Consider the following 14098-nt stretch of genomic DNA (forward strand, 5'->3'; position numbering starts at 1 on the left):
ATCAGTTTTTGAAAATTGTATTAGTTCAATGGAAAGATTTTATTACTAACTTTAGTATAAAATTGATAATTTGTATCGAAAATAATACTGTTTAAGAATTTCACTATGAAAATTGTAAAAATGAATTTTATTTTATGAAAGATCGCCATCAAATATAATTTTGATTGAAAATACTAAATTTTTTGTTGTTGTTAGGTGTGTGTGTATATATATATAGATATAACTTATGAAATAAAAAAATGTGTGTATATATAATAAAAAAAGCGTGTATGTATATATATGTGTGTGTGTGTGCGGAGTTATCTTGATAAATATATTAGTGATGTAACTTGGCTCCCCGAACAAAAATTTCTGACTCCACTCCTAGTTATAAGGTGCCAATTAAATTACAAGTTTGGTGAGATATTGTATACTTTAAGATACGCAAAAAAAATTTAAGGACATAACTTGTTACATATATAATAAAATGAGAATCTTTAATGACCATAATATGTAGCATTATGCTATATTTAAGAAAATGAAAATCTTTAATGACCATAATATGTAGCATTATGCTATATTTGAGAAATGTTAGATGGGTTATATTTCAAATAATTAAAAAGAACAAAGCTTTGGACATATGACAATTAATCGGATCTCGTAGCTACAACAGGATCTTATTAAGTTACTAGTCTCTGAGCACGTACTCACACGTGTACTTAAAGGCTCTTCTATTTTTTTGGGTAAAATGTTAATAATTTGGATCTATTATAATTTAGAAATATATTTTTAATTTTTCAAACAAATAAAAATAATAAACTTTAGAGGTTCCGCGTGCTTAGAGGCTCTTCTATTTTTTTTGGATAAAAGTTAATAATTTGCATCTGTGGGGAAGGTGGGTCCAGGAGTACATATTTATATGCATATTGGGCCAGAGACCCAATCCGAGGAAATTAAGCAGTTCAAGGATAGGTAAACATCTTACTAAGGGTCCATGTTAGTTTATAGAGAAGCGAAGTCTGATTGTGATCATCCAAGGAGTTGGTCCAAGGAGGAATATATTTTCGGATCAGCTAAGCAGAGGTTGGAATGTATTATTTGTCATCTACAGGCAACGTCCCATGAGATTCTGTTGATAAGGATGTGCATCACAGGGGTATAGGACAAAGGAAAGCCATGAAATATCTAAAGAAAAAGTTGCTGCCACCGCATTGAATGCTCTGTAGCTAATTCTCTGGCCGCATTAATGAGGAAGTGATGCTTGAGTAGCAGGGTTCAGCCTTATAGCTGTCTTCAAAAGCTTCAGGAAGGGGCTGATGGGACAAGTATCCTGCCCGACAATCTGATCCATGCGTGGAGGGTAGAGAGAGGAGAAAGGGAAGTATAAAAGGAAGAGGAAAGCCCCAGGATAAGTGGATCGAGAAAGCAAGAAAGGAAAGACTGTAGACATAAGAACAATATTTGTAATCTGTCTCTGAGAAAGAGAAATATAAGATCCAGTCTCCTTGGCTTGAGTTTGAGGACAACTTTTGTTACACAAACTATCTCATCTGTGTCATATTGTGATCTAGTCCATTGTCTTTATTATCTAAACTCACTAAAATCTAGATTTCTCACTCTCTACAAATTTATTATATTGGGCTTTTTGGGCCTATTCTTTTCTATTTTTGGGCTTAGGTGCAAATTGTGTCCTTACAGCATCTATTATAATTTAGAAATATATTTTTTTTCACCCTAAAAAAAAAGAGAAATATATATTTTTATTTTTCAAACAAATAAAAAGGATAAACTTTAGAGATAAACAATAACTATAATTTTTTTTTTGAACGTGAAGGGAATAAAATTCTAAATTTTCGGAATTTTCTTTTTGAATTCAAAATGAAATTTGTATTTTGACATTTATGCTCCTATTTCTAAATGAAGTTAACCTTCATTAATGAGGTTATTTTTGAACCATATAAAAGTCCAGTTGAAGAGGAAATCATCTTCTATATAATATAGATTATCATTCATTATACTAATTTAGTCCAGTAATCCAATGGCTAAGTTAATTTAAAAAAAAAAAAATACTGCTGAATAGAAGATGTTATTTTTATTTGGATTAACAACATTTCTTCCCGTTTATGATGATATTAGAAGTGCAATTAGTAGATTTTCACAGTACTTGGGACTGCATTATTATTAAAAAAATGATTTTTTTTTGAGAAAGAGCCTTAATTTTTTTTTTTAATGTTTCAACCTATGACGTTTACTCCTGATAATAGCTCTCTATTATCATACCAAGACACCAGTCGATTTTTTGTGTAAGCGGAGATTGAATCCAAATATTTTATCAACTATCAGAGATTTTACCAATTAAACTAACTGAAATCCACAAATGATTAAATTTTTTATATTCTAATAACTTAAGCTTCGTTGCCCCCCCCAAAAAAAACCCTAAAACTAAAATTTTTAGGACAATTAGTAATTTATCATAGTATAAAAACAAGTGGTTATGAGTTTGAACACCAAAAAGAATAATATTAAGTACATGGAAAGCCATTTTATTAAAGTAATATACTCTAATTTATACACAAACGAGAAAATTATTACATGCAGAGTGCAGACCCTCCAATATCCGTTCATTTAGCAAGAAAAGCTTCTACAACTATCATTCAAATTTTCAACACAATTTTAAGCCTAAAAATTTCCTACTATATGTAATATGTTTGAATTGGAAACACATAGATCATTTAATCATTGATTATAGTTATTGGTCCTAATTTAATAATGAGTGTGGTCACTAGAGGTCTGACTTATATTAGCACTCTCAATACTAGCTCGGTATATTGATCTCACGACAAAGGAAATTTTGGATGTTAAAACTTAAAAAACTCTAAAAATACAAAACACAATCATGTTGATGGTAGTGGTCCAAGTTTTTCTTTTTTGAGTCTTTTCAATTTCAATATGCTTAAGTTGGTGATGATGTGCTACCTAAAATTCACTCCATATATGGAGGGGGCAAAAGCCTCAAGGCCCATGATCGACAAGCCCTCGAGGCTAGTATTAAATCAAGCAGCCAAAGGGTTGCACTTAGAAACCCTTTTACTTTGAAGCTTATCATGGGATTTATTTCACTGGCTTAACTTTCAGAGTGCCTTCAACCCACATTGGTTAGTGCGGAGTTTAAGAAGTAGGTTGTTTAATTTTTACAGATTCTTACCTTGGGAATGGTCGTTCATCCATTAGTTTCTTGGTTCTTACTTGGTGAATCCATTAGTATATTGTTTGGTCAGCATCATTAACGTGATTTCTCTCTTATCATTGCAACCAAAGGTGCTGCTCAATTAAAATATGGGATTAAGAGAGAGGGAGTGTGTTTAGATGAGTTAATGAAATTTAATCGATTCATTTTCTTTAAAAAATAAGTAATGCAAAATAAAAAGCTGCATCTAGGAGAAATAAAGGTTTAAAAAGTTTGTTAAAATAAATATCGTATCAGTAAACTGTACTTACACAAAAACAAGATTGAAAAAAAAAGTACATAAACTACCTTGAAAATAGTTTAGATTTATAGTTAAGACAAATATATCCTTGTTACACGTTGATCAAGTATCAACAAATATTAATATACTATCCTTTGATTTCAAAATATTTATTGTACTATCCTTTAAGATTTTTTTTTTGTTGAGAAAAGACAATTTTTTTTTAAAGGGTTTCAATCTATAGTGTCCGCTCCAAATGATAACTTTTTATCATCAGACTAAGACACTGATTAGTTTTTTATATAGACCGGGATTGAGCTTCAAATTTCTTATTTAATCATTAAAAACTTTATTAGTTGAACTAACTGAAACCTAGGAGACAAAACTTATTGACTAGCAAATATGTATATGTACTATCCCAAAGCTTTGATAGGAAAACATGGTATGCAAAGGGGTAATAATATCAATAAAAATAAAGTTAGTAAACGAAAGATTCTTGATTCTTTTCTTTTCCTCAATGATTCTTGTTGAACCTTTTTAAGTAAGCGAGAATTTCTTTCTAACTAACATTACTACGTATTCTATGATAAATAATAAAGTAATTTTCAAAGGGGGAAAAAATTATGGGACAAAAGCACTCTATATATAAAATTGCATCAGAAACTATGCTAAAAAATATATATTAAAAAAAGAAATCAGAAACAGATATCAAACCGATCAATATAGGTCCCATAGCTGATACACTTGTACGTTTTATCTTTTGTGGAGAATGATAGACCAACGTGAATGCATTATTTTGGATTACTAGAATAATTTATTTGGTGAATGCAATTGACAAATTTGTGGGTAGTAATTATTTTGCTTTCTTTTAAGTTTTTCACTTTTTCTTATTCTGTCATGCCTTCACTTATAGGATTTCTAAATTGGATTTAACTTGAAATATATCTAAAAAGTAAAAGGAGTATTATCTATAAACGTTCGTAATAGCACGAGAGAGCTCTCCATAAAGTTGAGCTCAAGCTTGATTCAACTTGACCAGTGAACATCCTTATAGATAAAGGAAAATGCTAATGGATGCTCTTAGCGCAATGATTAACAATTATTTTAAATAAAGTTTTTATGAGGAAAAAAAATAATTAATATTTTAACAATTTTTTTCATTTCTCATAAAAATGGTGTTAAAACTTTTCTAAAATAGATTATTAACCATTATTTTAAGGGCACTCGTTAGCATAACCTATAGATAAAATCAAGGTGGTCGATACCGTACCGGTACCGGTACACTTCTATATTGTACCGGAAAAAATACCGGCCGTACCAACCGCGTACCGGCCATACCGGCCAATTTCGGGCAATACCGGCCGGTACAGAAAACAGCTTTTTTTTATTTTTTTTTTTAAGTTTTGTAATTTTTGAATTTTTGTAAAGGCATAATGGTAACTTATTTACATTAACTTATTAGTATTATTTTTTTTTTTAGTATGCAATGAACAACTAAGCTTTCTATTTTTTATATTGTGTTTTTTTTCTTTTTCTTTTTCTTTTAATTGATACTAAAGTCTAAAACTATGAATAATTTGTTCTGAATTGAGGTAATGTTTTATGATAAACTTTTATATTTACTATAATATAAGTGAAATATTATATGTTTATAAACATAGTTCTAAAGATTTTGGTGTGTGTGTATATATATATATATATATATTTATAAAATAGCGGTAAACCCGAAACGGTATACCGGTATTGACCGGTATCCGAAATATATCGTACCGGTAGCCAAACCGGTACAGCCTCCGGTACGGTATTAACTTCCTTGGATAAAATAGCTCAAGCAATTATAATCAATTTTTATTGCGTTTCTTGTGTGCCAAATGTTCACTCAAGCACCTATTTTTGATTCTCTTCACTAACAAAACACAACTTTTTACTTACCTTAAAAAATATAAAATTATTTAGTTGTGTTGGTTTATGTGAAGTCTAATTTATGTTTGATCCAAATTATGATTTGACTCGATATAAATATTCTACTATTCATAAACAAATTGTCAAATCACATCATTACTTGTGTGGTGTGATTGTCTTGGGTATATATTGTTTTTCTATCTGCCTTTTTCTCCTATCGTAGATCTGGTGATTCGCATGTATTCCCAAACAACTTTATCCTTTCACCTGTGATTTGTGAACACAAGATTATAGATTAATTGATAATACATTTGAGACAAAGATAATGTGAGAAAGCTACGTAGCTGCTTTGCGAATCCTTGAGTTTACTCCACAAAGGTTTAAAAAAAAAAAAAAAAAGTGGTGAAAGTCGAACAAACACGGAATTGCTTTAAGGCATCCTTTTTGGGCATAGCCTTTTTAGCTATGCAAGTAAAAGACACAAGCTACGAGCAATGGGACAATGGGCATGACATATTAATTGCTATTTATGTTCCCAAATGGGGGAAAGCTTTGGAAGAAACTTCCTTGACTTAATATGAAAATGTATGAGTTTTCAATGAATTTAAAGCTCATTTCCTTTAGTGAGTATAATAGTGAAATCTTGTTGAATTATGAATGAAACCTATGCCTTAGCTCTAGATATTTGTTGGATAAAAAAAGCTCTCAAAGATAATAATTGGTGGCACAGGCACACATGACAGTGATCTATTAGAATTATGATATATAGGTTGGCCTGCATTTAATACCACACACACACACAGCTTCCATTTTTTTTGTTTGTCTTTGGGGGTTTCCATTTCATAGACTACATAGTCTATGGCCATTGCAGCTCCATTAAAGACATCCTTAGTAAAAGGCTGTGAAAGGTGCATAAAGCTAATGGAAAGTGGGTCTAACTATACAATTGGAAAAACCGTTTTGGTACGTCTGCCATTATTTAATATTGACATTTTGAGGGCCCAATCATTTTATCATGTCACTGTCGCAAAACTTTTTATTGCAAGTAGAATGCTAGAAGCCAAGGTTTGAATAGCATCTGGACTTTCTTTCTTTCTTTTTTTTCTCTGGTTTTTGGTGAGCAAGTGAATTCATTGGTTCTTTGTTAGAAATGATCTCACATTGCTATTTGAAAAAAGTTTAGTACAAATAGGTTTGGAGTTATCTTCTTTCAATTTATTATTGGTTATTAAAGAGATTGTATATATGTAATTTTAGTCACAATTTTTTTAAAATGGATTGTGTAATTTATTGAAACAATACACGCAAATAGTTTTATAATTCACCACACGATGAGTTGGAGGAGATAACTCTAAACTAATTTGGAACTAAACTTTATCTTTACTATTTTGAGTTATTTTTACCATTTGATTTACTTTGATGTATTAAAAAAAAGTTAATTTCTTATAAAAAAAAAAGTGATTTTCTTTATCATTGTTTAACAATAAATATGTATTTGTTAGAATCTTATGTGTAGACAATATTGTAAAAGTTATGTAAATTTAATGGAAAAGGTCTTCTCATTTGGGAGAGGATAAAAACTTTTAGAAGATCGCGAATATTATTTTGAATACTAATTTAATAATTCAATTTGTTTGTGATATTTTATTGAGTATGATTGCAACCCATATCGTTATTAGTAGATTTTTATAAGCATTATTCATGGATATAGGCATGAAAATAGTCAAACCATTTTGTGCCTTGCGTTGATATTGTCAAATTGTGAAGTTGACCTCTCATTTGCACCACCATCTTACTCGGTTGGTGGGGTGGTCGGCATGGGGAGAAAGGGTCATTGAGGTCATTAGGAAATGTGCTTGTAAGAGTTGACACCAATCAAAGAAAAAAAACAACAGATTTAAAAAGGCTTGAAGATTCTATTTTAATTCATTATGTTGAGGTTAACATGAAGGTGACCAATATTTAAAAAGGCAATAATTTGCTGCAAACTTAACCTGTCATATCATTTTTGCCGATGACAGATTTTCTCTATCCCAAAAGAGTTGACAAAACAGATTTGAGTTTTTCCCACCTCACGTCTTACCCAAAACACTTTGAATTTTTTTTCCCTCTCTTGTAACACTCATCATGATTGCTTATTTCTCATTTTCGAAGACAAAGAAAAGTGGAAAAATAATTAATACATAGGACCCAGTGACAAAGGCCCAATACAAATGGGCTCGTATTGGGCTTCCCTCCAAGTCCAGTAAGGTCCACTTAAAAAAAATTTGAAACCAGTAACGGCGTCGGCAATAAATCCAAAACAACGGCTGGGGTCCAGGCGATTTGACCGTTTTGACCTCAATCGAATGATCAAATATCCAACTCCGTCCAACCATTCAACGATTCAAAGACCCCTTTCCCTCTATTCCTATCTCTCTCTCTCTCTCTCTCTCTCTACATTTCTCGAAACTCCCATTTCAGATTACAGATTGCAGATTACAGATCCAAACACAAAAAAAAAAAAGGAAGAAAAAAATCGAAACCAAAAGCTAAGCAAAAATGAGTGGAGAATCTGATCAAAAGCACACAACAACGAAGCCAACTGTTGAGTCTGATCCCAAATTACACAACGATAAAAATAGCGCTAATTCTCCTAACTCCACCGACTATGCTCCTTACCCTAAGCTCGATCCAAACGACGTCGCTCCTCCGCCTCCTCCTCAAGTCGACACGTGGAGCAACGTTCCCATGCAATCGCAATCGCAATCGCAGCCGAAATCGCAACCGTCAGTTCCGACGGAGAATCCAGTGCACAGCGAAGCTAGGGCTCCGATCTCCGACGACGCCGCCACCACCATGCCGGCCGAGGCCAAATCCAATCCCTACATATCTCCTGCTCCGGCGCCGGCTCCTCCTTCCTCCGTCAAGAGTGAGTGATTTGAATTATTTTTTTTTTTAGGGTTTGTTTGTTTGGAAATTTGTGGAATTTGATTCGGTTGATCAGATACGGTGGAATCGGTGAAAGATGTGCTTGGGAAATGGGGGAAGAAGGCGGCGGAGGCAACCAAGAAGGCTGAGGATCTCGCTGGGAACATGTGGCAACACTGTGAGTATTGTTATTATAACAAAATTTTGAACTATTTTTGGCTTTCACAAAATAATTGTAACGTTTCAAAGGTAGTACAAGTTCTTGTATTTCCCTCCTATTTTAGAGGGAAAAGAATAAGAAAATTGAAAGCGGGAGGTAGCGCCTATAATACAAAGCAAAGGACATATCAAATAAGGAAAATGCAAATAATTTTTCTACAAAAAGCTTACAAATTGACGTGGCAATTGGTGTGACAATAAATATAATCAGTATTCGAATTGTGTTTTCATGATTGGTGACATGTACGGAAATTTCATTTTGGATGAAGTATCTATGTCATATCACTATTGTAGTAGTGTCTGTATTATGTTATAATTTTTCAAAAATTATTCATGTTGTTATATCATACCTGTACCCGTGTTGTCTGTGCATCTTGATATCAGCTTGTAAGTTCTATATAGTAAAATTGTAATGTCCCTAGCACTACTCATCAAATATTCACGCGTTCTCGTAATTCGGGATGGAAAATGTGAAGGTATTATCAATTTGACAACAAAAGGCCTACAAAGTGACATGACAACATTGACAAGATAGTAAATAAATGTCTTAATTAAAAGATGACACATGAGCTTGTAAGGTTTACATTGTAAAATTTGTAGTACCCTAAGGCCCAGACTAAGCATCAGTCACTAGGGACAAAGAGAATGGTTAATTTATGCCTTTGTTTTTGGACTTGATGGTAATTATTAAGGGGCTGTTTGGTACCTGTGTCTAAACACATATTTTCAGTTTTTAAACAACATTATATGCATTTTTACATATTTTTTCACCCACACGTATTTTCAAAAAATTCAAATAATGTTACTAGAACAACGTTACCAAACGGCCCCTAAGTGTTGCTATTTTTGGAGTATGAGGGTTTTACATTGCAAAGGTGGTATATGGTTCGTTCACAATTTTCATCATACATTTATAAATAGAAAATCTATGGATGCAACAAAATCTCACTACATTTTCACAAAACCTTGTTTTGAGTTGTGCTGGTCCAAGTGTAATCTTTTTTTTATATATATACATATACTGTTCTTTTGGACTTAGCATTGAAAGGTTTATAGTTTAATAGTTTTCGTCAGTTGTGAGTGCATATAATACTTTTCATTTCAATGGATTGTTTTGAATTTGAATTGTGACCTTTTCCAATGAGCTCTAGCTTAAATGACACTTCTTCTTTCCTAATGATTGGATGGATTGAAATGTTGTGGGTTCAAGATTCACGGGTGCATGTGTAACCTAGGAAGCACAGACATGGGTGCGACATGGTGATACATACGACAATTTCTGATAAATTAGAATAGGACACAGAGGGGATTGTATATTAATTAATTATTAAATATTTTTTTATTTATATTTTAAAGCATTTATTTCTTATATTGTTAAAACATATATTAATTTAAGAGTAATAATGGATAATAAAGTGAATCCATGGCTATTAATTGATGTTTAGAATACAATTAAGTTTAAAAAAGGTCTAACCCATCAAATACTAACTGGACAATCAGTTATTAATAACCAAATCTTTTTTTTTTTTAACAATTAGAAATTATTAAACAAATAATTAAAGTTAAAAGTTATTAAAATAATTTTCGAATTTTATTTTTTGGCTGGACACGTTGGGGACGTGCAGGCAGCCGTGTTGGAGGTGTGTCCATGTTCAACATGGACACGCAGCCCATTTTGGGGTGTCCGTGCTTCCTAGTGTAACTTACCATCCTCCTCCTCCCCCCCCCCCCCAAAAAAAAAGGATAGAGTTTGAATGCTAAGACCGATACGTTGAATGTTCTTTCCTCATGACTCATTATGTTTGAAATGCTTTTAAGTTTATTTTTCTATCAGTGATCATAGTAATATTAGGTTTGAAATAACTGTTAAAATTCAATCAAGTTCCTTTGTAGTGTGTGATGCATATATATATTTTTATACAATGTGATGCATATATTGACCTTTCTTGAATCAGTGAAAACGGGTCCTAGTTTTGCTGATGCTGCTGTGGGAAGAATTGCTCAAGGAACAAAAGTTCTTGCAGAAGGTGGTTATGAGAAGATCTTTCGATCAACTTTTGAGACTGTGCCAGAGGAGAAGCTTCAAAAGACATATGCTGCCTATCTATCCACATCTGCTGGACCGGTAATGGGAACTTTATATCTGTCCACAGCAAAACTTGCATTTTGTAGTGACAATCCACTTTCTTACAAAACTGGTGATCAGACTGAATGGAGCTATTACAAGGTATACCAGTCATTATACTTGTCAGAATATGATTAATTGCAACTTTTGTTCATTCTAGGAGCCTTTAGTGCATGGTGCTTGATAATGAAGTCAGTATCATCATTCTTATCATTAATGATAAATATCTATCACATGATATTTTAGGAGGGACATATGAGTTAGTATCTTGATTTATGAGCTTCCATGAACTGTGGTGCTAGGGTGATGTTACCTAATTGTGCGCACACAGATTTTTAATCAAAATATGAAGAAGTAAGCACTTTAGTAATTCTTGATAATTGATGTGATTTGAGTAAGCCCTTTCAAGTTCTCAAGAATTTTCAACTGCTATTTGCTTACTTAGGTTTACTTTAGTTACACGAGTCACAATTCAAATTACCAAATCATTGAATTGATGGTCAATGTAACATTGAGTACCTGACTTTTAAGTTTTGTTGATAGTGATTACTTTGTCCCTTTTCCCCTTCTCATTTCTGGCCTTTTTCCTTTGGCTAAGAATGGTACTTTAAAAGCTATACTTGTTATATTGCTACGGAACATGGATTCTTGGTAGAAAGGGTGCTTTTGTTTTGTCATTGTGACCTACTGAGCTGTGAGGGGATTAACGAGGTAGGTTCATGAGCAATAATATAATATAAAAGCTTTGGTTATTTGGAGAAAGGTAGTGATTGAAAAACTAGAATTGTATTTTGGGATAGGTTTGTTGATCAAATCATTCCTTATGTTCAAGTGGAGATATATATACTTCATTGTACACTGAATGTTAATTTTATATTTTGTGGTTCTGCTGGCAAAGGTGATAATTTTTACCTCAGAAGCGTGTACACGTTTTTTTGGGAAAGAAAATCTGAATGGTTTAAATGGCAGTTTTGAGATTTGATGGTGGATTGATGTCAGGGGATAATTTTCATAAAAGAAGTGCTTTTCCTTTGATAGTATCTCTAGAGATATATCCTTGTTGAGAGGAAGGGAGCAACCAAGGTTCACCCCAAAAATTTCCAGATACAGGATGACTTGCCTTAAGTTATACCAAACAGAGGCGAAGGCTGCTTGAATATGCGAAAGGATGACTAGCCTGTGAGAGATGTGAAAACCCCAAACCTGCAACCCTGTAGAGGTTTTAGGATAACAATTAAGTTTAGCTGAGAAAAAGTAGAATCTAATAACGGGACAGCTATATTTTACAACAATGCAAAATGCCACAGAAGACCTGCTTTAGTTGATTCAGAAATGCCAGGAAAGCTTCTCATGTGTACCGAATTAACTAAAACAATGTGTCTATCATCACGGAAGTGAAACTTAGAAATCAAATTACAGTAGTTACTTCAAATTGTAATTTGAATTTGCATTACACATTACCCATTGGCTTGCAATGCTTTTTAAAGAGAAAATAAGAGAGTGATGGAGGGAGGAGATGCATTTGTTAATTGAATATATGAGGGTTACCCAGGACATTGATGATACTCGTGTAATGGATCCTGTTTCTGAGTAGGCCCAGTAGGTAGGTACATTGGGCCTCAAATTACCCACCCTGTAGTTTTTTACTTCTGCATATAATGCACTCGCCTTTTTATTTAATATCCTGAGGGTCAAACGGCATAGCAGGTTGTCAAAGATGAGTTTATTAAGACTCTAGTTAGTTAATCTTGCTAAAATACGTTCTCTTGCAACCTTTGTCCTTGAGTAGTAAGTAAATCGGTTGCCATCTGTTTTCCTTATGTTTGGTAAATCTGCCAACGATTAGATTTAGGATGAAGTTTACAACCTTTATTTACTCTGGTTGTAAGTAGTCATTTTTATTTGGTTTAGTTTAGTTTAGTTTTTTGTTTACTAAGTTTTCTGGTTTTTATACAATTATGTTCTCTTTAATGGATGAATAATATTGGTGTGCATGCTTAGGTGGTTATTCCATTACATCAGCTGAGGGCAGTGAATCCGTCAACAAGCAAAGTCAAGCCAGGGGAAAAATACATACAGGTTATCTCTGTTGACAACCACGAATTTTGGTTTATGGGCTTTGTAAACTATGATAGTGCAGTGAAAAATCTTCAAGGGGTGGTGCCACCTCACAGCTTATGATGATGTTCAAGGCCAAGGTTTTTACCATGTCACAGAAGGAGCATCGTACTCATATTGCCAACAAGTTGATGTAGATAAAATATTGTGCTCTGAAATCTGAATATGGAATGTATTTTGTATGCTGTTGGGTGTTCTGATCATAGCTTTGTGACATATTTGGCTTGATGGTATAGTGACTGTTAAGTTTTTCTATGTTATCGTACATTTTTCTTTTGAAAGTTATAAATGATTAAAGTTCTGGTAAAGGTGACTCTATTATTGTAATATCATTTGATTCACATATCCAACATTTTTCATTTCAGTTATTATTATCATTATGTTTGTTGATGATGATTTTGAACATGTATGTCTATTATTTCATTACCCTTTTGGCCTTTTTATGTAGTTTTTGTAATGAGATTCAATTTGTATTTATCAGGTTCAGTAACAGAGATTAATTGCCTGTTTGGATACAGCTTTTTACGTTTATGTTTGCTGCGTTTTGCGTTTTCAAGTTTTTTTTTTTTTTTTTTTTTTTTTTTTTTTTCTGCACGTGTTTTAGAGGGACAAAATTCACTGTTGAGCTCTGTTAAGCACTGTTGAGCCCAACTTTTGACTATTCTTCTATGAATAGTGTACTAGTGTACTGTTTATGAGTCCTACAAATTTCACTTTTCAGCAACTTTTTCATTAAAAATGGGTTCTGCAATACTATTCACATATTTAAAAATTATTTTGTTACAGTATTTTCAGTTTTTAGCAATAAGTTCTATCCAAACGAACCCTAAAAACCTGGTTACAATGCTCTCTCTCTCTCTCTCTCCAACAATTCTTAGTCTTCCTCCTCCCCCAACTATTCTTATAATTGTGTTCTTTATTTTATCTATATAATTGTTTGTCTCATCTCTATACTTCCCTTGGAGTCCTAGGGTTTTACCGTTTTACTCTTTGTTATGTTTTTCTGTTTTTTTTTTTTTTTTTTTCTGAAATTGTTTATTCTATAATAAAGGCCGTGCGTCCGATTCGACTTCCGTTTTGGTGGGGTTTGGGAGAGAGGGTTTATTGGTTGTCTTGCCTTTAATTTTGAAGGGGTTGATCTCCGGATTCGAATCCATGACACATCACAATCACTGGGATATAGAGTATATCATCATATTAAGGTTCAACCTTTGAAGTTATTTGCTTATATATATAGTACAGAGAGAAACTTTGGTGGTTGGTTTGAGAAAGAAATCTATGATTTGTTTGAATTGAGGGGAATAGAGTAGAGTAGAGTAAAATAGCTTTAACCTAAAATTAGCTTATTTTAAGTCAATTTTACTTTACTTCTCTCCAC

At 32.8% G+C, this 14098-nt stretch overlaps 1 protein-coding gene across 2 annotated transcripts; it reads left to right on the forward strand.

Annotated features, from left to right (window-relative positions):
• The first annotated feature begins 7728 nt into the window (after positions 1-7728).
• On the forward strand, positions 7729-13028 carry LOC142619739 (GEM-like protein 1). Of its 2 annotated transcripts, none has more exons than XM_075792993.1 (4): positions 7729-8259; positions 8335-8436; positions 10433-10704; positions 12604-13028. In XM_075792993.1, exons 1-4 carry the CDS (start codon positions 7890-7892, stop codon positions 12781-12783), a joined length of 924 nt encoding a protein of 307 aa, XP_075649108.1. In that variant the 5' UTR covers positions 7729-7889; the 3' UTR covers positions 12784-13028. The 2 variants fall into 2 exon arrangements, with proteins under 2 accessions (XP_075649108.1, XP_075649109.1); XM_075792994.1 differs by having other exon boundaries at positions 7737-8259; positions 8356-8436.
• The last annotated feature ends 1070 nt before the right edge of the window (positions 13029-14098 follow it).

Source organism: Castanea sativa, chromosome 12 (assembly GCF_040712315.1).
Source record: "Castanea sativa cultivar Marrone di Chiusa Pesio chromosome 12, ASM4071231v1".
NCBI classification, from domain to species: Eukaryota; Viridiplantae; Streptophyta; class Magnoliopsida; order Fagales; family Fagaceae; genus Castanea; species Castanea sativa.

Coding starts and splice junctions, on each gene's coding strand:
- LOC142619739 (XM_075792993.1), top strand. CDS start 7,890: ATGAGTGGAGAATCTGATCAAAAGCACACAACAACGAAGCCAACTGTT. Junction 8,260..8,334: donor TCCTCCTTCCTCCGTCAAGA/GTGAGTGATTTG, acceptor TCGGTTGATCAG/ATACGGTGGAATCGGTGAAA. Junction 8,437..10,432: donor TGGGAACATGTGGCAACACT/GTGAGTATTGTT, acceptor TTCTTGAATCAG/TGAAAACGGGTCCTAGTTTT.